Source organism: Equus caballus, chromosome 26, assembly GCF_041296265.1.
Source record: "Equus caballus isolate H_3958 breed thoroughbred chromosome 26, TB-T2T, whole genome shotgun sequence".
Taxonomy (NCBI): domain Eukaryota; kingdom Metazoa; phylum Chordata; class Mammalia; order Perissodactyla; family Equidae; genus Equus; species Equus caballus.
The window spans coordinates 20,304,608-20,329,333 of record NC_091709.1 but is presented as its reverse complement, the minus strand read 5'-3'; the positions used below and the strand labels follow the sequence as shown (position 1 = coordinate 20,329,333).

At 36.3% G+C, this 24,726-nt stretch overlaps 1 protein-coding gene across 5 annotated transcripts in view; it reads left to right on the top strand.

The window, feature by feature from the left end:
- The window catches only part of LIPI (lipase I), an 80,041-nt gene extending 69,504 nt beyond the window's left edge, over window positions 1-10,537 (top strand). For all 5 annotated transcript variants that reach the window (XR_011433074.1, XR_011433073.1, XM_070252701.1 and 2 more), the window contains one exon: window positions 9,925-10,537. Coding sequence is in view for 3 of the 5 variants with exons in the window: in XM_070252701.1 (XP_070108802.1) it covers window positions 9,925-10,012 (88 nt within the window). In the remaining 2 variants the exon portion in view is untranslated. The remainder of the gene's footprint in view (window positions 1-9,924) is intronic.
- Window positions 10,538-24,726: the final 14,189 nt, after the last annotated feature.

Here is a 24,726-nt window from a genome sequence, read left to right as displayed (position 1 = left end):
AAAGAGAAAATTTATAAACCATGGAGATGGTCTTCTGAGAGCTTTTTATTTTTTATTTTTATTTTGTCATGTAAATAATGTGTAATATTGAAGATGTAAACCAAATACTCTTTTTTTTTTTAAAGATTTTATTTTTTCCTTTTTCTCCCCAAAGCCCCTCTGGTACATAGTTGTATATTCTTCATTGTGGGTCCTTCTAGTTGTGGTATGTGGGACGCTGCCTCAGCGTAGTATGATGAGCAGTGCCATGTCCGCGCCCAGGATTCGAACCAACGAAACACTGGGCCGCCTGCAGCGCAGCGCGCGAACTCAACCACTCGGCCACGGGGCCAGCCCCCCAAATACACTTTTTAATAGCTGTAGACATTCTGTTGAGAGCCGTTACTGCCCAAGATACCCCCACCCTACCTGTTTCATCAAGTGGCTTACTCATTAGAACTTTCCCCTGCTGCTCCCTGGCAAGAGGACAGCTCCCTTCCCCCCTCCCCCGCATTAACTATCTTCTTTGCTATTGTTGTGGTAGGAACACTTAATGTGAGATCTACTTTCCTAAATTTTTAAGCGCACAATATAATATTATTTACTACAGGCACAATGTTGTACAGCAGATAAAAAACCAGCAAACGAAAAAACTCTTACTACTACAGAAGACAGAAAACCCAACCATAAATCCGTAAAGATAAAGGGGACATGTCGCCAGATGTGTCTGAAAATCCTATGGAGGATGTGGCTTCTGGCTTGGCTGCATTCAAAGGACCGAGGAGCAGATTTGTGCAAGCTTGTGGCTGTGCCATTCTCCTTGCTTCATTCTTAGTCTTCATGGTACCAAGTTGGCTGCTGGGACCTTTAGCCCACTTAATTGCAAGTTCAAATCCCATACCAAAAAAGAAGTTTAAAGTCTCGTTGCACCTCATTAACTTTGGTTGGGCAAGTATATTCCTTTGAACCTCACACTGGAAATGAGTCCTTTGATTGATTTATGCTTAACTCTGAGACAAGATCAGATCAAACTCATCTAAAGTTTATAGATTGAGAGTGGGGTAAAGAATGAAAAGGGTAATATCACCAGAGAGGATAATATTACCAGAGAGAGCATAAATGTTTGGTGGCAGAAATAACAGGTTACTACAGAGAGACTGAAAATATTTTGATGTCAGGCAGAACATCAATTAAAAGTAGATTGGCTTGTAATGTATCCTGTTAAAGTTAAATATTGATTTAACTAAAACAATATTCAATATAATTCTGACTGGCTGACACAACTAACTTGTGAATGAAAGCACCAGATGAATAGCTAAGCTGGAGCACTCAAATTCAGCTCTCTCAAGATCTGGATACTTCAAACAATTTGGGGTAAGTTAGATTTTTTAAATAGTTGTGTATATTGTTCTGCATGGCTATAGTGTAATATTTTGTCTGATGACACAATGTGAGATTGAACAAGGAAGTAACTCCTCAAATAATTTACTACTATGTATCATGGAGGGCTTATGTATAAATTTAAGTATATTGTCATTTTTCAAATTAATTAATTATTTAAATATATGGTTTGTTGCCTGGGCTTGAATGAGTGACTAACCTCATGATAACTTCTCTAGTTATTTAGTATTTCATTTAGTTCAATAATTTCAAGATTCTTTTCAAAGTATCATACATAATGCTTAGATTTCATGAGAGTAAGTATTCGGTTAAGCACAGCCAAAAGAGCTGTATTTAATTTAGACAGTAACGTCAGGAAACTAACTTACAGTTGTATTTTTTGTGCTGAAGTCTTTAACAGTTCATTTTTGTCTTTTAAACTGCATGGGTAACAAGCCAACAGTAGTTTGGGAGAATGTGGGGATTGAAACTCTAGACCTCTGCAGGGTGTTTAAAAGCAGCAATTCTGGCAGAACTACTTGACATTTTTACAGTTTGTTCATTCATCCTGAAACCTGTCCCCCATCTTCACTATCCACACCCCCCCCCCATTTCTTTCCTGGGTCCTCAAATAATGCTCTCTAGGTCAGTGTAATGTTGAGAGGTGATACAAGGAAAGAACTCCAAACAATGTCAACAGTTTGATGGTGAATGAGTGTTTCTATGTGTAATGTAAGCTACACCTCATATGAGAAAAACCAAGTGGTTTTAGGATGATTGGAAAAGAACTTTTCTTTTATATACCATTAGAATCATTCTTGAACAAAAAGGTTGTTATCCTTAGATATTTTTAGAAATTCAATATTTTCATTAGGGGACAAGATACTTTTATTTATATTCCACTTTGAAAATTATTTGTTTTAGATTAAAATTTTTGTTGCAGTTATATAAGAATTTTAAAAATATTTGATAATTAAAATAAGTGGTTCTCTTTTTAATTTACCTAAAAGTTATTATGGCATAATTCTAAGTAGTAATTGCATAATTGGCAACACAATCAAGAATTTTCAGGTTTTCATCATAAAAACCACAACACATACATTTTCATTAACTATGTTGTAAGGTAAAATTATAGTTATTACATAAACACCCAGTAATCAATACAAATTTTAACAAAATTTGATTGAAAGTACAATACAAAATGTACATAAATGTATTTTACAGTCAGTCTTTTTACTCATAAAGTGGTTGGTTTTCTTTCTATATTTGTCTTGTAATTTGTTCTATACATTTTCAGTGGCATAATATATGTGAATCATGTATTTGGCTCATAGTAAATGCTCAATGAATAGCAATCCTGTCTCCTTATTTTTCTCCTTTTCTCCGATTTGTCCTCAATTTAACTTTCCTTATACCTCCTTTTATCTATAAATACACAGCTCAAGTCACAGACTGACCAAGCCAATAATTATATGAAACAGATTTGTCTACTTTGCTGAAATAATTCATCAATAAAATGCGTTATTCCCAATACTTCTGTGAAACTGTAGGTTTCATTCCCTTACCATACAAATACTCCTAGCTTCCTGTAAAATTTTCATTCATTGCTGCTTTCTAAACTTCTTATCCAAACTGTTTGCTCCTAGCACACTACCCACTCTGACAATATGATGATGTGAATCCTTACCCAATAATGTTGTTGAGGATATTGAAAAACTCTGAGCAGAGCTGATTAAGAACATTAGAAAAGGGGGGCTGGCCCCGTGGCCGAGCGGTTAAGTTCACACGCTCTGCTGCAGGCGGCCCAGTGTTTCCTTGGTTCGAATCCTGGGCACGGACATGGCACTGCTCATCAAACCACGCTGAGGCAGCGTCTCACATACCACAACTAGAAGGATCCACAACTAAGAATGTACAACTATGTACCAGAGGGCTTTGGGGAGAAAAATTAAAAAATAAAATATTTAAAAAAAAAAAGAGAACATTACACAAGAAAATCTGCATTGATTGCAATTTCATCTAATAGAGTGGAATTTATCCTCTGAGTTAGACTCAATTTAGCCTTCTCCTTTAGGAAACTAGTACATAGGGAAGGGATTTTTAGTTTTTTTCCAAGGTGCATGCTTTGGATGATGCACATGATTTAAGAGAAAATTATTGTGTACCAAAGATTGATGACTTCTCTGAAGATTTGGCCACTAAAGGGATATCCCTGGGTGGTTTTTCCTATTAGTGAACTGCTTTCGAGATGAATAATAGTGATTAAATTTGTCTAGCATGTACTACATTCCAGATGCTATTTTTGCAATCTTTGCAACAACTCTATGAGGTAAGTATTTTCTTTGCTATTAGTAAGGAAACAGAAATTCAGAGATTTTAAAAAACATATCTGAAGTTCTTCAGTGGAGAAGTGCCTTCACAATGATTTGAAGCCAAACTTTTCTTGGGTTTTTAAAATTTTTTTTTGCTAGTTTGTTTTTCATTGTTATTTTTCTCAGGAATAAATATTTCTTCCCTAATTAATGTGGTCAATTATTCCCTTGTGCAACCTTTGGAAAATTTAATTCATATGTAATCCTACAACTAAGAGATAACAACTGTTAATATTTTGTCTTGCTTATAGCCACACATGTTACAGTTGAATTGTGAATTTAATTATTTACATTATATTATACGCAGGCTTTCTGTGTAGAATCACGCAGCTTACTCACTGTGATAGCTCCAGGGGTCACTGTTCACATAGATAACAATGTGCACATAATGTTCTTGGAGCTGTGCAACACCGTGAAACTGGTTATAAGCAATTTTTTCTTTCTTTCTATAAGTTAATGGTTGCCATCATATTCCATCTTTTATGGAATATTCAAATTAGTTTTTCCTTTACTGTTGGTTACTTCATTTTTTCCCAATGTTTCCCAATCAGAAACATTGACTATCTATGCAGAGCAACGATCTACACTTTAAACAATTTCCTTGCTTTATATTCATAGAAAGAGCATCATAGAAAGGCAGAGAAATATTTTCAAATCTTCCACCTCACCACAAGAGGTTCACACCTTGATACAAAATGCTGGTGAGCCTACAAACAGTCATTGCTCTCCCCATGCATTTCTCTTTTAAAAGGCACTTATTATAAGGGGAAAGGGAAGAGGAAAGGCAGACAGATGTGTCCACTATTGCATTTGACTCACTATCTTCTTAATCATATTTTATGTACACAGGTGTTATATACAACTCACTCATTGGTTAAGTAAGAAATAGAGTAAAGTCATTGGGATATGCTGGAGAGCAAAAAATAAACATGCATGTAATTTTAATTTTTATTTCAAATCTGAACTGTGGATTTGTTGTTGTTCTTCGCGCTGTCGATTCTATTCTGACTCCGAGTGACACTGTGTACAGCAGAGCAGAACCCTTCTTGGTCTTTTTGCTACATCCTCTCACTTTCCAGTCCTATATCAGATAATGCTCTGCTGCCCTTCATGGAGTTTTCATGGCCAAACAGTGGGTGGGCTATGAAAATTTGCTAAATTTACAAAATGCAATTATTTCTCCTAAGGGAAAAAACCAGACTAAAATACATTTTGTGGGTGGTTAGCAAAACTCAACATTTACTGCTGGCTGGGGATGCTAACAGATGCTTGGATGAAATGTATGCTTTGAGTTTAATTACCTAGATAATTGCCATAACCATTTAGTTGCTTTTCCTATTTAGATCTGTCCATACAGATAATGTGCAATTAATGAGAATTAGCACTGTCAAAGTATTGGGAACCTGAGTTATAAAAATGTGATGCCTTATGGTCCAGATTAAACTGTGTATGCACTCAACCAGTACTTCTCTCTCCATAACAAACTGCTATAAAGACTATAACATAGGTCTCCTTCTGGGCATTTCCAGTAGAGTAAAGCCTTTGAATTTAGGGTCTTGGTGGAATATGCATGATGGAGGTGAGCTGGGATGAATTCCTAAGACAAATTGGACTAGACTTTTAAAAAGCTACTTTTAAAAACTTAATGGTACAATGTACTCTTTTGGGTATACACTTCTATGAGTTTTGATAAATTCATAGAGTCGTGTAACTACCACCTCAATCAAGATACAGAGCATTTCCATCAATCACAAAAACTGCTTTGTGCTGCCCATTTATTTTTAATCTTGATCCCTACTCCCATTCCCTGGCAACCACTGTACCTAGTTTTGTCTTTTCCAGAACATTATATAAGTGGGATCATATAGTATGTAGCTTTTTAAGTATGGCTTCTTTCACTTAGCTTCACATATGTGAAATTCATCATGTTGTTCCTTGTATCAATGGAATGTTATTGATAAGTAGTATCCACTGTATGGATATACCATAGTTTGTTTATCCATTCACCAGTTGGAGGATATATGGTTTGTTCACAATTTTTGATGTCTGTATAAAAATAAAGCTACCATAAATATTTGCATATATGTTTTCATGTGAGCATAAGTCTTCATTTCTCTTGGATAAGTACCTAGAAGTGGGATTGCTGAGTCATATGGCAAGTGTGTGTTAAACCTTATAAGAAACTGCTAGACTGTTTTCCAAAGTGCCTGTACATTTTGCATTCCCACTAGCAATATATGAGTGTTCCACTGCTCTCCTGAAACGAAAACTGCAGCAAAAACCTGACCAGTTCTTTTGTTCTTTGTTTGGTTTTTGTTTTTGCTAGCCTAAGGTGTGTAGAGGTATCTCATTGTGTTTTCAACTTGGATTTCTCAAATGAGAAATGATGTTGTTGACCTCTGCCATTTAATTGAGGGTATTTACATCTTTTAATTTAATGTGATTATTGACATGGTTGGGTTTAAATCTGTCCTCTTGCCGTTTTGTTTTCTATCTGTCTGTCTGTTCTTTGTGCCCATTTTTCTCATTGTTTGCCTTCTTTTGGATAAATTGAGTAGTCTTATGATTCCATTTTATGTCCTTTGTTGGTTTATTTTCTAGAACTCTTTTATTACTTTAGAGATTTCTTTGGGGTTTGTAGTATACTCTTTAATTTATCACAGTCTACCTTCAAGTGAATTTTACCACTTCACATATAACATTAGAACTTTACAGAAGTATAATTCCATTTCTCCCATCCCAGCTTTTGTGCTATTGTTGGCATACATTTTATTTGTACATATGCTAAACGCTTTGTAATACATTGTATCATTTTTATTTAAAGAGTCAATTTATTAAAGAGAGAAATAATTAGGGAAATTCTTACATATTTATTCATATTATTCCCATTTCTGCTGCACCTCCACCCTTTATGTAGATGCATATTTTCATCTGATATAATTTACTTTCTGACTGAAGAAGTTTTTGAAGATTTTATTGTAGCGTGGGTCTGCTGGTTGTGAATTCTTTCAACTTTTGTGTATCTGAAAAACTCTTTATGATGCCTTCATTTTGAAAGATAATTTATCTGGGTATAGAATTCTAGTTTGACGGTTATTTGTTTTCAGTACTTTAAAAATGTTACTGTATTGTCTTCTACCTTGCGTTGATCCTAATGAGAAAACTATTACTATCCTTCCTTTGTTCCTAAAAGAAAATGTGGCCTTTTTGTCTGGCTGGTTTTAAGATTTTCTCCTTATTACTTTTTTAAGCAAGAGAATTATGATGTGACTTCTAATTTTTTTTACACCTCTTGTGTTTGGAGTTTGTTGACCTTCTTGGACCCGTGGGTTGCTAGTTTTCATCAAATTTCATCTAAATTTTCAACTATTTTTTGAAATATCTTTTTCTGTGTCCCCTCCCTCTAACCTCCCTTTGGAGATTCTAATTTCAAATTTATTAGGCTGCTTGAAGTGGTCCCACAGCTCACTGATGCTCTGTTAATTTTTTAATTTCCTTTTCTCCCTACATTTCATTTTTGACAGTTCTGCTGCTATGTCTTAAGTTCACTATTCTTTTATTCTGCATGTCTAATCTGCTGTTAATGCCATCGAGTGTATTTTTCATCTCAGATTTTGTGGTTTTTACCTCTTGAAGTTGTTATATCTCTCATGTCTCTGCTTAACTATTTAAACACATGGAATGCAGTTATAATAACTCTTTTAATGTTCTTGTCTATCAATTCTCATAGCTGTGCTAGTTTGGGTTGTTTCAATTGGTTGACTCGCATATGGGTCCATTTTCCTGCATCTTCGGGTGCTTGTTAAGTCTTGATTAGAGGGCAGACAATGTGTATTTTATCACTTCTGTGGTCTATATTTTTGTATTCCTATACATATTCTTCAGATTTATTCATAAGATGCTGTTAAGTTATTTATAAACAGGTTGATTCTTTCAGGTTTTGCTTTCAAAATTTCTTAGGCTGGCCTGGATTAGTGTTCAGTCTAGGCTTAATTACTCCCACTACCAAGACAAGACCCTTCTGTGCACTTTACTCAGCAACCTGTGAATTATTGGTTTTTCTCGTCTGGAAGGTAGGAACAGATACCTGTGTTAGAGCTGGGAATTTTATCCTAAGAAACTTTTTAAAAGAATTTTGGAGGCATAGATGTGGTGATATGTTGTGCAGAAGCCCTAGGAGTTTTTTCATGTAAGGAAGCATATATATTTCTTCTAATTTGGTATAATATATATGGATTAAAATAAAAAAGTGGATTGCATTTGAATTTTAGAGAATTTTAATCAGTTAAGTTCTGTTATTTTTATCAAAGTTTATACTTTATCAATGTAAGTTCTTCATTTCTGCAAATTTGTGGTAAAAGTGTTAGAAATGCAGTATTCAGTGCTCTTTTTGAAATAAAAAAATAAATACATAATATTCTTCTTCTCATGGTAATTCAACATATATCACAAATTTTCTTCTAAATTATAGTTTTTAAATTTTTTATTGCCTGAGGAGAAGAAATATTAATAACATTGAATAAATGATGTCAAAATTAGAGTCATGGAAGTGGAACTTTTCACAATGTAAAAACAGAGAAAATTCATTTTTCTCAAGCCTTTTGGAAAAATTTAACTTTGGTAGGCATTATGAACTGCCTAAACTGTTGTAATGATTGCAGAGGCTTTGTAAAATGTTGATTATTTAATAAAAATATGCATTTACTATATTACTGATTGAACATATTTTAGTGGTAACACGATTGCAAGCTTTTATTTTATTGTAGAAAAGAAATAAAAATATGCTAGCCTTAATATTGTTTTATAAATATATGAACAAGAGAGTTACATAATGACTGAGGTAACTTATCCGTGAATAAATTTAATGACACATTTGTCCTATTATGATAACTTAAAAATGAGGTGAATTAGGGAGATCCAGAGCATTGCAAGCACATTTGGTGAACAAGGGATATAACAAGATAGATAAAGAATTGATATAAGTATATATACATATTTGTTTGGGAAAGTGGTAAAATCATTCCCCCACGTATTTCTTAATAATGGAGAAAGGATAATGTCTGATTTTTCAGTTATATTCTGATCTCTGATAACTTAACAGAGAGCTACTTTTGCTAACATCTACAGATCGTGTAAGATTGAAATACCATCATTTTACATTTACAATTTACTACTTACATTTACTATGGCACATAGTATTAAAATTAAAATTCCAAAATTCTGTTATTTCAAATGGAAAGCACTGTAGTGTCCTATATCAGCTTTTATAATTAAAGACAAATATGCCTGTATTTTATTACTTTTAATCACATTAGCAAATATAGAAAATTGGTTTATTTAAATATTGAATAATTTAACCTAAAAATGCTGTTGAATATTTTTAAAGCTTTTTTAATGTTGTCTTAACCAAACTAGAAGGAGACTGGGAGCAATGTGTTTCTTGAACTAGAGCAGTGCATGTGTCAAATAAAGGTGAGCTACCCGCACCTGCGCAGTTGAATTGCCCAATTTTCCTAACCTAAGTTATTATTACTGACACAGGAAGTTTCCATTTATTACTACCATTTTTTTCCTTAGCTCCTTTCCTGAACTTTTACCAATCTTTTCTCATTCTAATTTACTACTTTTTGGGGGGAAGGTTTTTAAAACAGGAAGATAAATAATTAGACAAGATGCCTGATTCACCACAGAGACTTGACTTCTCAGAACTCTTCGGATACTAAGTATCTAACCTCTCCAACATACAGAATACTTTAGACGTTACTATTTTCGTTATAGTAGGTGACAAGGAGGATTGATTAAAGCATTCTGGGAAAATTTGTCTATTCAGTTCAGGCCAACTCTTCCCTGGTGGCTGTCATGGTAGAAGAAGGGTCCCAGACACTAAGTGTTGAGTTCAGGTTTCAGCTATCCCAATATCCACCAATATCTCCCATACCTTGTGAGTATTCCAGTGGAACAGCAAGGAGAGAAGAAGTTGAAACACAAGATTTTTTATTTTTCATAAATATTGCTTCTACTTTATCCCTACATGGCCAAATGAGATAGTGTGGAAACATTCCTTTAGGTTCTAATGCCTTCATTTGGAGAACTAGTTAATTACAGGCGTAAAATATTCCAATATTTATAAGAAGAAAATAAACTTTGCTGTTTTACTAATGGTTATTTTTTTCTCTCTTTTTCTCTTTCACAGACCACCACTTTGCATGTATAATTTTGTACTTAAAGAAAGTAAGGAAGTCTTTCTCAATCCAAGCGCATGCATAACAAAGAAAATATAAAATGCCCTCTTCCATCAAATGGAACACCTTGTTTGTTTGTGAATTAAAGAACTTATAAATAGAACAATGTAATCAGTATTTCTTTTACAATGTGATGTTCAATATGGGATTCAGATATTTCTACTTCTTGAATAAGTTTTTAAGAATCAAAAATGTAGAAAATTTTTTAAATACTTATGGTCAAGCATTCTGAATATATTCTAAAAGCTGTTTATTTCTGTTTTTAGATCAATCAAATGTTTATCACTGAATGTTTCCATAAATTACTTATTTTTAATAGATATGTCTTTAGAAAAAAAGAGAAGCTCATTGCTTCAGTACACTGTCTAAACAGTACCATTCTCCGCTTCTCAAACTGCAGTAGTAAAATATATGAATTTTTTTTAATTGTAAACTTGTCACTTGAGATGTCACTTGGATTAATGTAAATCTTGTAAACATAAGTACACCTTCTGTTTCGGGATCTGTTTGGCATTTTTGTGATGCTTTATAAATAAAAGCTTTTTTTTCTGTGGAGCACTATAATCTATGGGTTTGTAATGCTTGATGTCAAATCTCGGGTCCACCACTTACTCATGGTATGACCTGGAGTAACTAAGCTTACCTCATCATGTTTCAGTCACCAAAGAATTTCTATGAAGATTGATTCAATACTTTGACTAGTGTCTGACCTAATCATTATAATAAAAACTGATAATTAACAATTGCATACATCCCTGTATTCCTACACAGTTTAATACTTTATATATATCAATTCCTTTAATCCTTATAAAATCCCTGTGAAGTAGACCTTTTTATATCCATTGATGAAGAAACTGAGGCACAGAGAAATGTTAACTAACCTATCCAGGATCAGGCACAAAACCAGAATTGAATTCTAAGAAGGCTGGCTCTTGGGTCCTTGTTTTTAACTCCTACGTTAACTGCTTCTACAGAGCTCAATACACGTTAGCAGCTATATTTACAAACAGTCACATTCAAAATAATCATCTAAATGTCCTTGGCATTCTCCCACTTACCTGTTCAGTTCAGGAATTCCTGGGCCTCAGCTCCCTCTTACTTGCGTCTGTGTGCTCCCAAGGTTGGTTTGATATGTGTTTCTAAACCAATCTATCAGTCACAGTCACAGTCTCTACGCTTTTGATTTCCTGTTGCATTAGTTGGCTGGGGCTGCCATAGCAAAATACCACAGACTGGGTGGCTTAAAAAACATAAATTTATTGTCTCACAGTTCTGGAGGCTACAAGTCCAAGATCAAGGTGTCAACAGGTGTGGTTTCTTCTGAGCCCTCTCTCCTTGACTTGCAAAGGGCAGTCTTCCTGCTGTGTTCTCACATGGCCCTTCCTCTGCATGGTGTCTCTTCTGTGTGTCTAAATTTCCTCTTCTTACAAGGACACCAGACAGATTGGATTAGAGCCCACCCTAATGGACTCATTTTAATTTAACCACCTCTTTAAAGACCCTGTCTTCAAATACAGTCACATTCTGAGGTACTGGGGGTTTGGGCTTCAGCATATGAATTTTGGAGAGACACAGTTCAGCCCAAAACACCTGTCATAACTCATTAGCTCCACATTGATGACCTTTGCCTAGTAAGCCATTTGAAAGTGAAGTGGGGTCATTGTATTTGTACCCACCTGGAAAACACTGATGTATGAAGAAGCTTGATGTATTAGATGTTTGTTCCAGGCAGAAACAGAATGCTCTTTACTTTTTGCCTATGAATTTAAGCGCTGCTGCCTGCACCTCTGCTGTCTGACAGCCCTTGAAAACAGCTCCTTCAGTTTCTGCTGTAGCCCTTCCCTCTACAGGCCTCTGACTCCAGTCCACAGAGATACCTTCTCTCTCCTCTCTGTCACTTAGGCCTTTGCTCACAAACATCCAACATTCTTTGTTTTTTTTGGTGAGGAAGATTGGCCCTGAGCTGACATCTTTGCCAATCTTCCTCTATTTTATATGTGGGACACAACCACAGTGTGACTTGATGAGCAGTATTTAGGTCCATGCCCAGGATCAGTACCCATGAACCTTGGGCTGCTGAAGTGTAACATGTGAACTTAACCACTATGGCACCAGCAGCCCCCCACATTCTTAAACAAAACCACAAAGCCTCATGTAATTTCACTTTTCCAATCCACCCCCATTAATGTGCCAAATATCCTCAGAAACCTTTGAATCTCAGTTTGTAACATTAATGACATTGAAAATTAAATAAAATGCACTATAGATATGTTATGAGGAGTGGAAATCCCCCTCTAGTATTCCTGGTTGCTTAGGGCCTCTGGGTAACAGAGAAATAGCAGCCATCTTGTCTCATAGCATATTACAGGACCCCATAACCCTCATAATAAAACTTCCTTGTCATAGGCGAGAGAGTCACCCAAGAATAACATGAAGACAAACTTATAAAATGTTCACAGCTTTCCATATTGCAACGTCTTCTCCAGTATCCTAATTCCTTCCACTTTTTTTCAAGATAAGAGTTAACAAGAAAAGGAAGCCTTTGGAGCTTGTCTTGGTGGTGAGGGAAGTAAACTCTGAGGCTCAAGTTCATAGTCTTCAAGCAATATTTTTAATCACATTTGTTTTTTCCAAATTTGTGGAAATCATAGATCAAAAATAGAAGTACGAGGAAAAAATGTACTTTTTAGAGGACCATAATGGAGTACAGGTATTCTATAGCAATTATCTGGGAGAACAAAAGGAACAAAGAGCCATTATGCACAAAATATGTTATGCCAGGCTGCTTTGAAGATATGATGTTCTGGGTTAGATATAGAAGGAAACAGAGAGATGAGGTGCTTAAATTCTTTACCCTTCATGATGCCTGCCTGGGTGCACAGCCAAATCGGACTCAACATTGTCTTTCAAAGTTCTCTCAATAGCGTAGTTTGACTATTTTTAGGTTAATTTTAGGATTTGCTTAACTAAATAATATATTACCTGTTTTATTGGTGTAATTTCTTTGTGTTTCCATTGAATGATAAACTTTATATTTAAAAAAATAAACTACCAGCAAACCGACAAATCATACCTTTGTTACCCACAATGGTCAACTGAAATGACGAATGGGCATAATCAAAGGCCTACTGGATTTTGTGTGTTTTAATAAACTATAAATTAAAAAAAATAAAATTGCATATCCAAATAGGCTGTAATATCCTTCTAATTCACTAAATAATCATTTAACTGTGTGTGAGGCTAAGATGGACGAGACACATTGTGTAAGAGTACTTACAATTACTTATATTCATAAACGTGGTCTTGTGGGTCGTAACATTTATGTCTTATGCATTAATCCTGCTTTTTCACATTATCATAATAATAGCAAATACAAAATGAGTGCTTCTTATGTGCCAGTCTGTGTTTTAAGTTCTTGACTTACAATGTTTCATTTAGTCCTTATAAACGCCCTATAAGTTATGTGCTTCTGAGGGGAGAAGAAGAGAAAAAAAATCCTTTGGACAATTGACAATACTTGAAAGATGTTTGTTGTGTTTCGATTGTTATCTATTGAGTATATAATGGGAATATGTAAATGTTTATGAATGAATAAATGGATGGATGTGTGGAACAGGAAGCCAAATCCTCTGGAAAAGAAGCATAGGAGGAAAGGGGGAGCCTGGCTCTGAGAAACTGTGATGTGACTGGTGAGCACCCTCCAACTGCCATGGAGCTTGCTGAACGTGACCATCCCGGCAAATTGCCAGACATATGTGCTGGTTTTCTGGCGTGTGATTTTAGGATCTTAAGGTGAAGACACTGCTAAAAGTTACCAAATTCCTGAGTTATGCCCCAAGACAATACAACTTGCTTCTCCAGGTAGCATAAACAACGTTGTCAGAGAACATTAGGGGATGACTTTGGGATTATGAAATGTAGGACTTCAAAGGCCAGATAACATTTTCATTCATAATTTCTTTTTTCCTATGAACATGTGGTACATGAAAAAAGAAGGGAATATGGACGGTGAACAGCTGGTTATGCAGATGGTGATGATGAACTGAATTTGGATTTCTGTATCATGGCTTAAGTTTCTGGAAGGCTAGGCTCTTGGCTAAGGGTAGAATGATATCTCACAGGGACATGGAAGAATGTGTTTGCATGTAGGCTAGCAGTCACGAATAAAATGCTTTAAATGGAACATAATATTGCAGAAAGTGTTTGAAGATTCAAAGCAACAGATCATTCATCCAGATTCACTAGGACCCTATTGAATGTTCTTCCAGCTTTCCTATTTGATCCCCATCAGCACCTTCCAGTTAACTCAGATTTGCCCTGACACCTTCCTTCTCATTTGGGTCCCTTCTTGGCCTTCTGCTTGGTTGTCTCTCTCAAACTCTCTCCTTCCTTTGTTTTTGCCTCCTTCTCTGTTTCCCAGAGATGCTCTTTCATGTCTCTGTTACACCACGGGGTATTATAAGTCTGCTTATTTGTCCATATCCATCCTTAGAATGTGACTTTCCTGAGAGCAGGAAATTTTGCATTATACACCTTTGTATTTTCAGAGTCTACACAAATGCCTGGCCTGTTTCAGGGGCTCTATAAATATTTGTTGGGTGATAAATGAAAAATAAAGTAAATGAAGCAGTAAGTTTCTTTTTAGCTTAGTGGAGGAAGAGTGGGCAGACACCAGTGATTGCAGGCTATTTAGAAGAACAAAATGTTACAAGTGGTTCTGGTTAGAGATCAGAGAGCTCTCACAGTACAGCAAATTTAAGATTATCTGTGTCTTACATTCTTTTTTAAGAATGTAGCAAAACTAGGTTTTAATGTTAGATGATTTCAGTCAAAACAAATATGATATTTAAGAATAATTTGCATTTAGAACTGAATTGAAAAAAATTCTTCCACATATATCGTTAAAGTACTAAAATGTTAACACTCTGGACGCCTAGAAGAATTACCAATTTCAAGTCTTTCCTTAATAACTCTCTGGGGAAAGAGACAATTTGAAGGTAAAGAAAACAACGTCTGCTCCAGACATAGATTCTGAAATAATTGGACCTTTCTCAGTTGAACTTGTCATAAGTTTTCAAAAGATTTTTTACTCTCCAACATTTGTTAATGTTGCATTATTTTTTAACACTTGGTAGGAGAGATGTTTAATTGGGAAAATTAAACATATTTAATTGGGAAAATATCGATGGAAAAAGTTTTCAAATGATGGATCCCAAAGTGAATGAAGAATAAAGAACTAGAAAGTGGGCTTACTCTTAGCAGAACACTCTTTAAGTGGAGGGATGTGGGATGAGAGAGAGAGAGTAACAAAGAGAGGGAATTAGAATTTGTTAAGAATAAATTTTACTTTAATGAACGAACTAAATGTATTCTCAGAACCATGTAACCTAGGATACCACACCCAAGAAACTTTCATTCTAAGCGATAAGATACAGTTTCTGTTCATGTGTTACTGAACATAGGGACTGTCTTATTTCAATCTTATTTTCACACAGCCTGTACCAAAAAATAACACTTGATCAATATTTATAGATTTGAATATAAGCACAGTTTTGCATATAGGGTGAAGAAAAATTATTTGGAAGACACCCAGAGTTATGATGATGGTGGCCAACAATCCTGGATTCACCCTTACCTTGCTGCCCATCGAACAAGTCAAGAAAATACATAGAGAGACTATAGGTTTGAAAACCTCTTCAGACTGGGAAAATTAATCACAGTCTTCCAAACTTCAGGAGGAAATTATGATAATCAAACACATACGAGACATTGAGGCAGATAGTTGAGCTGAGAATCGGTGGGAAGAGGTTGCCCACTGCACTGTGATTCCATTTCATTTTCCAACCAGAGTTATATGGTCACTTTTCTACAAGGAAGTAATTACTTTCTGGGAGCAAGAAAGTTTCCACTCTCCATTATATTCTCCCCCAGTATTTCACTTTCTAGTCATCAGGAGCCCCCAGGTCCAGGAAAATTACATTATTGGAAACAACTTTAAACAGGCAATGATGGCTTGCCACCTGTTAGATTGTTTCAGTAATGGCCCCCAATTTGTTCAGATCTCCCTGTAAACATCCTATAGATAACTCCCTCGAATCCCAACCCTGGGCTTGAACATGTGTCTTACTTGGCCATTGGGACAATAGCAAATGTGACACAAGCTGAGGCCTGAAAAGTACTTGCTGTCCTTGGATCTCAGACACTGTGTTAAAATGCCCAGGCGAGGCTACCAGAAGTTTGAGACACCAAATGGAGGAGAACTGAGACACTTCAGCCAACAGATGCTACCAGCAGATTGACCACAGACACAGAGATTGGCAGAGTCAGCCTAGACCTGAATAAACACACAACCGACCTACAAAAACAGGAACTAAATAAGTGCTTGTTGTTTTAAGACACTGTTTTGGAGTGGTTTCTTGTGTAGCAAAAGTTAAGCAATATACTTCCTGAAATACGAAGTAGGTAGAGCATCGATGGCGGCAAGAAACACTGTTGCTTCTAGAAGAATGTGTTACATAATGTGTAACTGAGGCACGTCTGCCTAGTGCCTAGGCATTCATTCATCAAACATGCATTGAATGTTTATTATGTGCCTGACATTTTGCTGGAGACACAGACATGAACAAAGGGGATCAGGTTCTTGAACATAGCTTAGTTTTTAGAGGATAAAGCAGAGAATAGACAAGATAACAAACATGTACTTTCAAAGAGGGATGAGGCAGTGAGAAAAATAACAGTGAAAAGAAATTGTGATATTATAGGGATTGAGTTCGTTGAAATGATCAGGGAAAGCCTCTCCAAGAAGGTCATATTAGGGCAGAGGCCTGGATACCAAGACAAAGCCACTCATGCAAGGACCTGGCAAACAGCATTTCCAGCAGAGGGTACAGCAAGTGTAAAGTGTAAAGAGGAATGAAAGCATGTTAGAGGAATAGGAAGAAGACCAGTGGAGCTGGGAGCTTAGCATTTCAGAGACAGAGTTGTAGGAGTTGAGGTTGGCGACATTGGCAGGAGTGAGATTTTTAACATCTTCTTGGTCATGGTAATAGTTTGGATTTTATTCTAAATGTAATATAAAGCCATTGGTGTGATTCAAGCCTGAGAGTAACAGTGTCTCTGTTGCATTATTGCAAAGGCTTCTTTGGGTACCAGGTAATTTTGGAAGCAGAGAAACCACTCAGAAGGCTGAGTGATCATGGTGGCTTGGTCCATTGTGGTTTTGGTGGATGTAGTGTTGGACTAAGGTGTTTTGAAGGTAGAATCATGACCATGCCAACTTGTTAAATATGGAAGATCAGGGATAGAGAGATACAGGATGACCTCATCTTCACTAATGACATCTGCAAAGACTCTATTTCTAAATATGGTCACATTCTGAGGTTTTGAAATTCAAGAATTTTGGGGGGGCACCTAGTATTCAACCTAGTACAAAATCCAAGACTTGTCTCAAAAATGGAAGGAAAAATAAAACTTTATTAAACTAGAAATAAAAGGGAACATTCTTAAGATGATAAAAAAGTACATATCTTAAACCAACGGTTTTCACCTTAATTAACAATATGACAGCCACGTTACTCTTGTTGAAATTAGAATCAAGGTAAGGAAACCTGTTATCGCTGTTGTTAGTTATTTTTATTTGGAAATTTTGCCTAAAGCAATAAAATGTGAAATGGAAACACATACATATATAAAATACATGTAAAATTGGTAGACAACAAAGAAGATAAATATAACATAAATAAATCTTACATAAGTATGTTACATAGTATACTTTAGTAGCATATTACAATATATTATATATATTACTACCATCTGCAAACAATACTAACTTTGGGTCCTCCTTTCTAAAGTTATTAGAAGATAATACTGTCTACCAACAAAACACAATAGAATCAGCTACTCTTACAACAAATAAGAATGCAGTAGAGTGGTAGGATATAAAAGAACATACAGAAATTAATAACTTCCCAATATTATATGCTAGAAAACATTGAACATACAATTGCAAAAGAGACATAATTCACACTGGCAATAAAGTATAGTATACCTAGTATAATATTTTTATGAAACATTGACTTTTTTCTGTTTATGAACATATCAATTGCAGAAAAATGGAAAAATAAATAAAAATGAAATTCAAAAACTATAAAATCTTATCCCTATCAGCATTTTTCTTAAATTTCTCTTTCTCCCTACTTCACTGATTCACTCCACACATATATTTATGTATATAAACATTCATTAAAAAATTTTTAGATCATATTTGTCAATAACTTAGAAGGGTTTGAGATGTTACTCTACTTGCAAGCTAACAAGTTATTCTGCCACAGTTTTATGGATGCTGGCTGAAGACATAAGATTTCTGGCTCAGAGAAAAAAGAACCTATTGCTCGTAGCAACAGCATAGCCAGAGCATACAACTCTCACGGCTCCAACTCTCACAGCAGAACACAAAGAGGGCCAAATGATGCTGCACACTGCACTGCAGGAGAGCTGCCCCGATCTGAGGGAACCCAAGTCTTTTATCATGGCAGTTCACTTGCCAGGACTTTTCCCCAGAGGGTGACATTGTCTATATTAGTGGACGGTAAACAAGCCTTTCCTTCACTCCAGAAGGAGACACTATTTCTATATTCCAAGGCTGTTTTCTATACAGACATTTGTGAAAAAATATTCAAGAACAAGGAGGCCAATGCTTGCAAATTGTCCAGAAGTGAGGAAGACCCAAGAATTGTGTTCCCCCACCCTGTTTTATTAAAAACTAGTTCTTTTTACATAATAATATGCCTTTAATACACTATCATATTCTGAAATGGTCTTAAAAATTAGTCCAATTTCTAAGTCTACAAGGATACTATGGATTTAATTTTATTTAGTACTACTTTAAATAGTAATGATTATAATAACTATCAGTTATTAACTTTGTAGTATTAAGAAAAATAATAATATTGTGAGATGACACATACAAATAATGCCAGTCACAATTCCTAGTTGTAATAGTGAGTGTAGTGTTTATTTCCTGTTACAAAACTGATAACGGGGCCGGCCTGTGGCCAAGTGGTTAAGTTCGTGCACTCCACTTCGGCAGCCCAGGGTTTTGCCGGTTCGGATCCTGGGCACAGACCTAGCACCAGGTCAGGGTGAGGTAGCGTCTCACACGGCAGAATTAGAAGGACCTACAACAGGAATATACAACTATGTACTGGGGGGGGTTGGGGAGAAGAAAAAAAAGAGGAAGATTGGTAACAGATGTTAACTCAGGGCCAATCTTTAAAAGAAAAAACTGACAGAAAACAAAGAAAGAGATTAGAATAAATGAATTAAATGATACGTTTTCAAATATAAGTGGGTAAGTGAAATTGATTTCTGAGGGAAAAGATCTGAAGAAAAATGCCCATGAAGCATCATCCCTTAATGGCAAGAACTGCCTGGACATCAGAACACTTACATTGGCCAGAGGAACTCTGTAAAGTCCTGGATGGACCAACTATTATGGTATTAGGAACAATCAAAGTTAAACTCAACATAGAAGAGCCACATTCCAGGCTACTAAGCCAAAGGTAAGGAATCTAGTCTATGGGTGTCCCTGCATCTAACCCGAAAGAGTCTAGGAACGATGTTAGTTTTGAAATATTTTATCAAGATTATAAATATTCTGCCTACTTCCTCTATGTTTTACCAGATCGAGGCTATCTATTTACAACTGGGGAATGACATACAAACTATGTGTTTCGGCATAAAATGTTATGATGAATAAATGTATAGGAGAAAAAAAGGCTATGCCTTTGTCACTGTCACTATTTCCTCCCTGAAATCTCATTTTACAAAATAAGCTGCAGAAGGAAATTGATTGTCCCTTCAGACTTCGTGTTGTAAGCTCTGAGTGCATTTCCACAGAGCTGGAAGGTCTAGCATTCTGACTCTGTTGGAGCGAGACTCCAACGACAGGGCTGTGGTGACTGAGAGTGGTTTCAAGTCCAAGCTTGAGAGCCAGTCTTCCTGAGTTCAAATCTTGGATCTGCCACTTACCATCTGTGAGCTTTTCATCCGACTACTTAAGCCCTCTGTGCCTCAGTTTCCTTGGCTGAGAAATGGTGATATTAATCATACTTTCTTCACAAGGTTGGCGTGAAGATTCAATAATTATAATGTCTAGCACATAATATCAGAATACCCAGAGACATAGCAATTCTTATAACTATTACCTGCATGCATGGTAACTATTACCATTATGTATGGTAGAGGCAAGAACCAAGACATTGGTCACTGGTGTCAGCTAGTTCACAAGTTACAGAGCAGCCATGCTGTGTGGACGGCATACGTCAGGGTGATGTTGTACTCTGAGGTCATTAGTCTAGATTATATGCTAGATGTTCTCAATTCAGATACTGCCTGAAACATTTTCTTTTATTAAGACTTTTATTTTTTAGAGTAGTTTAAGCTTCACAACAAAATTGAGGGGGAGGTACAGAGATTTTCCACATACTCCCTGGACACATGCTGTCAGATCCTCCCCCGCTGTCAACATTCTCCACCAGAGTGATACATTTCCTACAGCTGATGAATCTGCATTGACACATCATCATCTCCCAAAGTGCACAGTTTACATTATGGTTCACTTTTGGTATTGTACATTCTATGGGTTTGGACAAATGTATGATGCCATGTATCCATCATTATGGTATTATACAGACTGTTTCCATTGCCTTAAAAATCCTCTGTCCTCCACCTATTCATCATCACTTCTCCCCCGCCCATGGCAACCACTAATCTTTTTATCATTTCTATAGTTTTGCTTTTTCCAGAATGTAATATAGTTGGAATCATACAGTATGCAGCCTTTTCAGATTGGCTCCTTTCACTTAGCAATATGCATTCAAGGTTCCCCTGTGTCTTTTCATGGCTTGGTAGCTGGTTTATTTTTAGCACTGACTTTTCATGGCTTGGTAGCTCATTCTTTTTAGCACTGAATACTATTCCATTGCCCGGATGTACCACAGTTTATTTATCCCTTCACCTACTGAAGGACTTCTTGGTTTCTTCTAACTTCTGGCAACTACGAATAAAACTGTTATAAACATACATGTGCAGGTTTTGGTGTAGACATACGTTTTCAATTCCTTTGGGTAAATACCATGGAGCACAACTGCTGGATCATATGGTAAGAGTATGTTTAATTTTACTTCCAAACTGTCTTCCAAAATGGCTGTACTTTTTTTCATTGCCATCAGTAATGAATGAAAGTTCTTGTTGCTACACATCCTTACCAGCATTTGGTGTTGTCAGTGTTCTGGATTTTGGCCATTCTAGTATGTGTAGTAGAATCTCACTGTTGTTTTAATTTTCATTTCCCTGATGACATATGATGTTGAGCATTTTTTCACATGCCTTTTTGGCATTCTTATATCTTCCTTGTTGAAGTGTCCGTTAAGGTCTTTTGCCCATTTTTCAATCAGGTTGTTCATTTTCTTATTGTTGAATTTTAAGTGTGCATTGTATGTTTTGGATAAGGCCTTTATGAGATGTGTCTTTTACAAATATTATCTCTCAGTCTATGGCTTGTCTCCTCATTCTTTCAGCATTGTCTTTCAAAGAGGAGAAGTTTTTAATTTTAATGGAGTCCAGCTTATCAATTATTACTTTCATGGATTGTACCTTTGGTGTTATATCTAAAAAGTCATGACCATGCCAAAGGTTACCCAGGTTTTCTCCTGTTATGTTATACGAGTTTAATAGCTTTGCATTTTACATTTAGGTCTATGATCCATTTTGAGTTGACTTTTGTGAAGGATGATGTCTTTGTCTAGATTCATTTTTGGCATGTAGATGTCCAGTTATTCGGCACCATTGTTGAAATGATGATCTTTGCCCCTTTGTCAAAGATCTGTTGACTGTATTTATGTGGGTGTATTTCTGGGATCTCTACTCTGTTCCAGTGATCTATATGTCTATTATTTCACCAATGCCGCACTGATCACTGTAGCTTTATTGTAAGTCTTGAAGTCGGGTAGTGTCAGTCCTTCAACTTTGCTCAACTCCTTCAACATTCTATTGGCTATTCTTTGAAACATTTCTTAGAGAGTGTATCGTTGAAGACTTGCTTTTGCAACATTAAAACACTTTCAAACACTCAAGTGTTCCTCTTGCATCTCCTTGAAAGGAACGGGGTTACTGTGTGCTTAATCATTTCAATCAGTCTCTTCAACAAGCTTTCTTCAAGTATGACAGGTCTTTGGGATACAAAAAGAGAAAAGTTTGAATTCCTAGATGCAAAGAACTTATGTTCTATTAAGACAGCTACCTGTGTAAACATATGTTGCAATACCATATGATGATTGCAAAAACAATGATTAGTCCAAGGTGTGGAGTAGAGCAAAGGCTGAGTATCAGCTGCAGTGGAGGAAGTTAGGGAAGTCTTGACTGATAATAGAGATGATTAAATTGGTTCCTGATGGATTTTTAGGGCTTAGCTAATACAAAGAGAGGGAGCTATGGAAGAGAATGTAGCTTGGTACAGTTGCCCATGAGGCAGGAAGAGAGAACAGATGTGATACAGGCAGGTCAGACTTATATGAAGTTTTCTGTATCATAGAAAAAGAGTTATTTTAGTCAGGAGCTATTTAACATTATCAGGCAAGGACAGGGCATGAGCATACTTGTGTTTTTAAAAAGATACATCTCTCCTATGCCTAACTGGAGATGGTGTTACCAACCTCTCTGCGGGAGCCCTGACATGCAGAGGGAGGATGATAAAAGGAGATACTAGGTAAGCAAGGAAAACAGAAGATGGAGAAATTCAGCATAGGATGCATTGGAGTTTTGCCACAACAGCCTGGCAAGAAGAAAACAAAAGTTCATGTGTTGTGTAGAAGTGGCCTTCTAACGTGGCATAATTTTCTTCATCGTTCTCTAAAATGTGTTGAGACCTTCTTTCCAGTGCCACCAAAGGGAAAAACCTAGTGGAAGACCTGTGAGTGGCAACACAAGAGAAAATTCAGGACAGCTCTACGCCATCTGCTTCACAATTGTATGCATTTTACTTTGAAAGAACATATAATAGACTTTCTTTCCGGCAATAGCAGGGATGTGAGAAAAAAGACAGGTGGAATCGACCTACATCATAGAAATAAAGTCTGGATGGTACCTTCTGTTTGAAGGGCTGCTGGCGGAAGTGATTTGCAAATCCATGCCTGCAACACGTCATTAATGAATTAGATCCATTGTGTTCTAGGCCCAAATTTCATCATACTTTTGCCATTCCTTTTCCAAGATAAGGGTCTCTTTTGTTTGTGTACTTTTTTTAAAAAATAGAGATCACGATAAGGGGTCTTAAATATTGTTTTTATTTTCTCTTTCATCCTAGGAAAAATCACTGACCCATAACTATATGTATCTACTTATGTCCCTGGGTTGGGTAGGGAAGAGGGTTAGAGATTTCGAAATTTTCTTGTTGAGAAGATCCAGGTTTTCATGTGAGCAAAACTGAATAAATACATTGAATATACATTATGCTGTAGGTAAAATTCAAGTATCTACTTATAATATTTATTAATTATACGTATTATGTAAGGTAATATACTGACTTAGAAATTCTGATATTTCATGAAACAATTTAATCAAACTCTTCACATGCATTCTTTATATCAATGTCTTTTCTATCAGTTAACTCCCTTTAGAGTTATCTAACAGGATTTTCTAGGCCATAGTCTTCCTGTCTATCTAAGTTGTCTAGTTATAGAAATTTTGCCATCTAAGTATAACGTTGTCACAGGGAATTGACTATTGCTTGTTTAAGGGTTTCTGTCTCAACATGATGCAGAATCAAAAGGAATTAAAAGGACATATATCCAGAGTTCCCTGCCCTGGAGTCACAGCTATTACCGATTTCTTATCTTTCCCACTGGAGTTAAACTGTTCATTTTAAGTAATCATTAAATGCCATGTTTAATTGCAATTTTGAAATCACATCATTAGGAATAATTGTTGTCTTTGATAAATTTATTTTCCTCCCTTTTTTGCAGCTTGACTCTGATGGGTCTATAAAACTGTCCTGCATTGGGGTGAAAGAGCCAGGCCTTTATAGGCCCTCACTGACCAGTCTTTGGATATGGCCCGTCCCTGAGAAGGGGCTATGAGTTTGGATGAGATGATTTTATTCAGCTGTGAGCATTATTACAACACATCAACTATCAATACTCCCAGGAGCTGGGAGAATGATGCTTCGGTCCTGACGAAGGCATCTGGGTGGCAGAGTACAGTGTTTGTAAGCAGAGCCAGAACATGGGTGATGGATGATGGTTAGGCGTTTAGTGCCTGACCATCTGCCCACACAAGCTGCTACTGGCCTCTCCTTTGTCCATTTCTGCATGGCTCGTTTAGGCCCACAAGCTCACTGCTGCTTCTTTACCATATTTGGAGTAAAAAAATCCTCTCATGAGAGTCTTTCCATTGACCCTTCCACCTAGACACACCTGTAGCTCTCTTATTTCTGGGGCCTTTACATGTCCTGGGATATTTCCAGGGAACTGCTCCCAGGTATCCACTGCTTATCAAGGGGCCCCTCTGTTTTCCCCTCCTCTCAACCATGGGGAGAGAATGTAGAGGTGGGGAGAGTGGATTTTTAAAAACGGGGATAATCTCTCTCCTTTCACATTTATAGTCTCTCATTAAGCAAAATATTTCTCTCCACCAGTTCTATAAACCTTCTAAATTATTCCAAAGGCTTAAGCTTATAGAAGACAACAGTCAGAAAG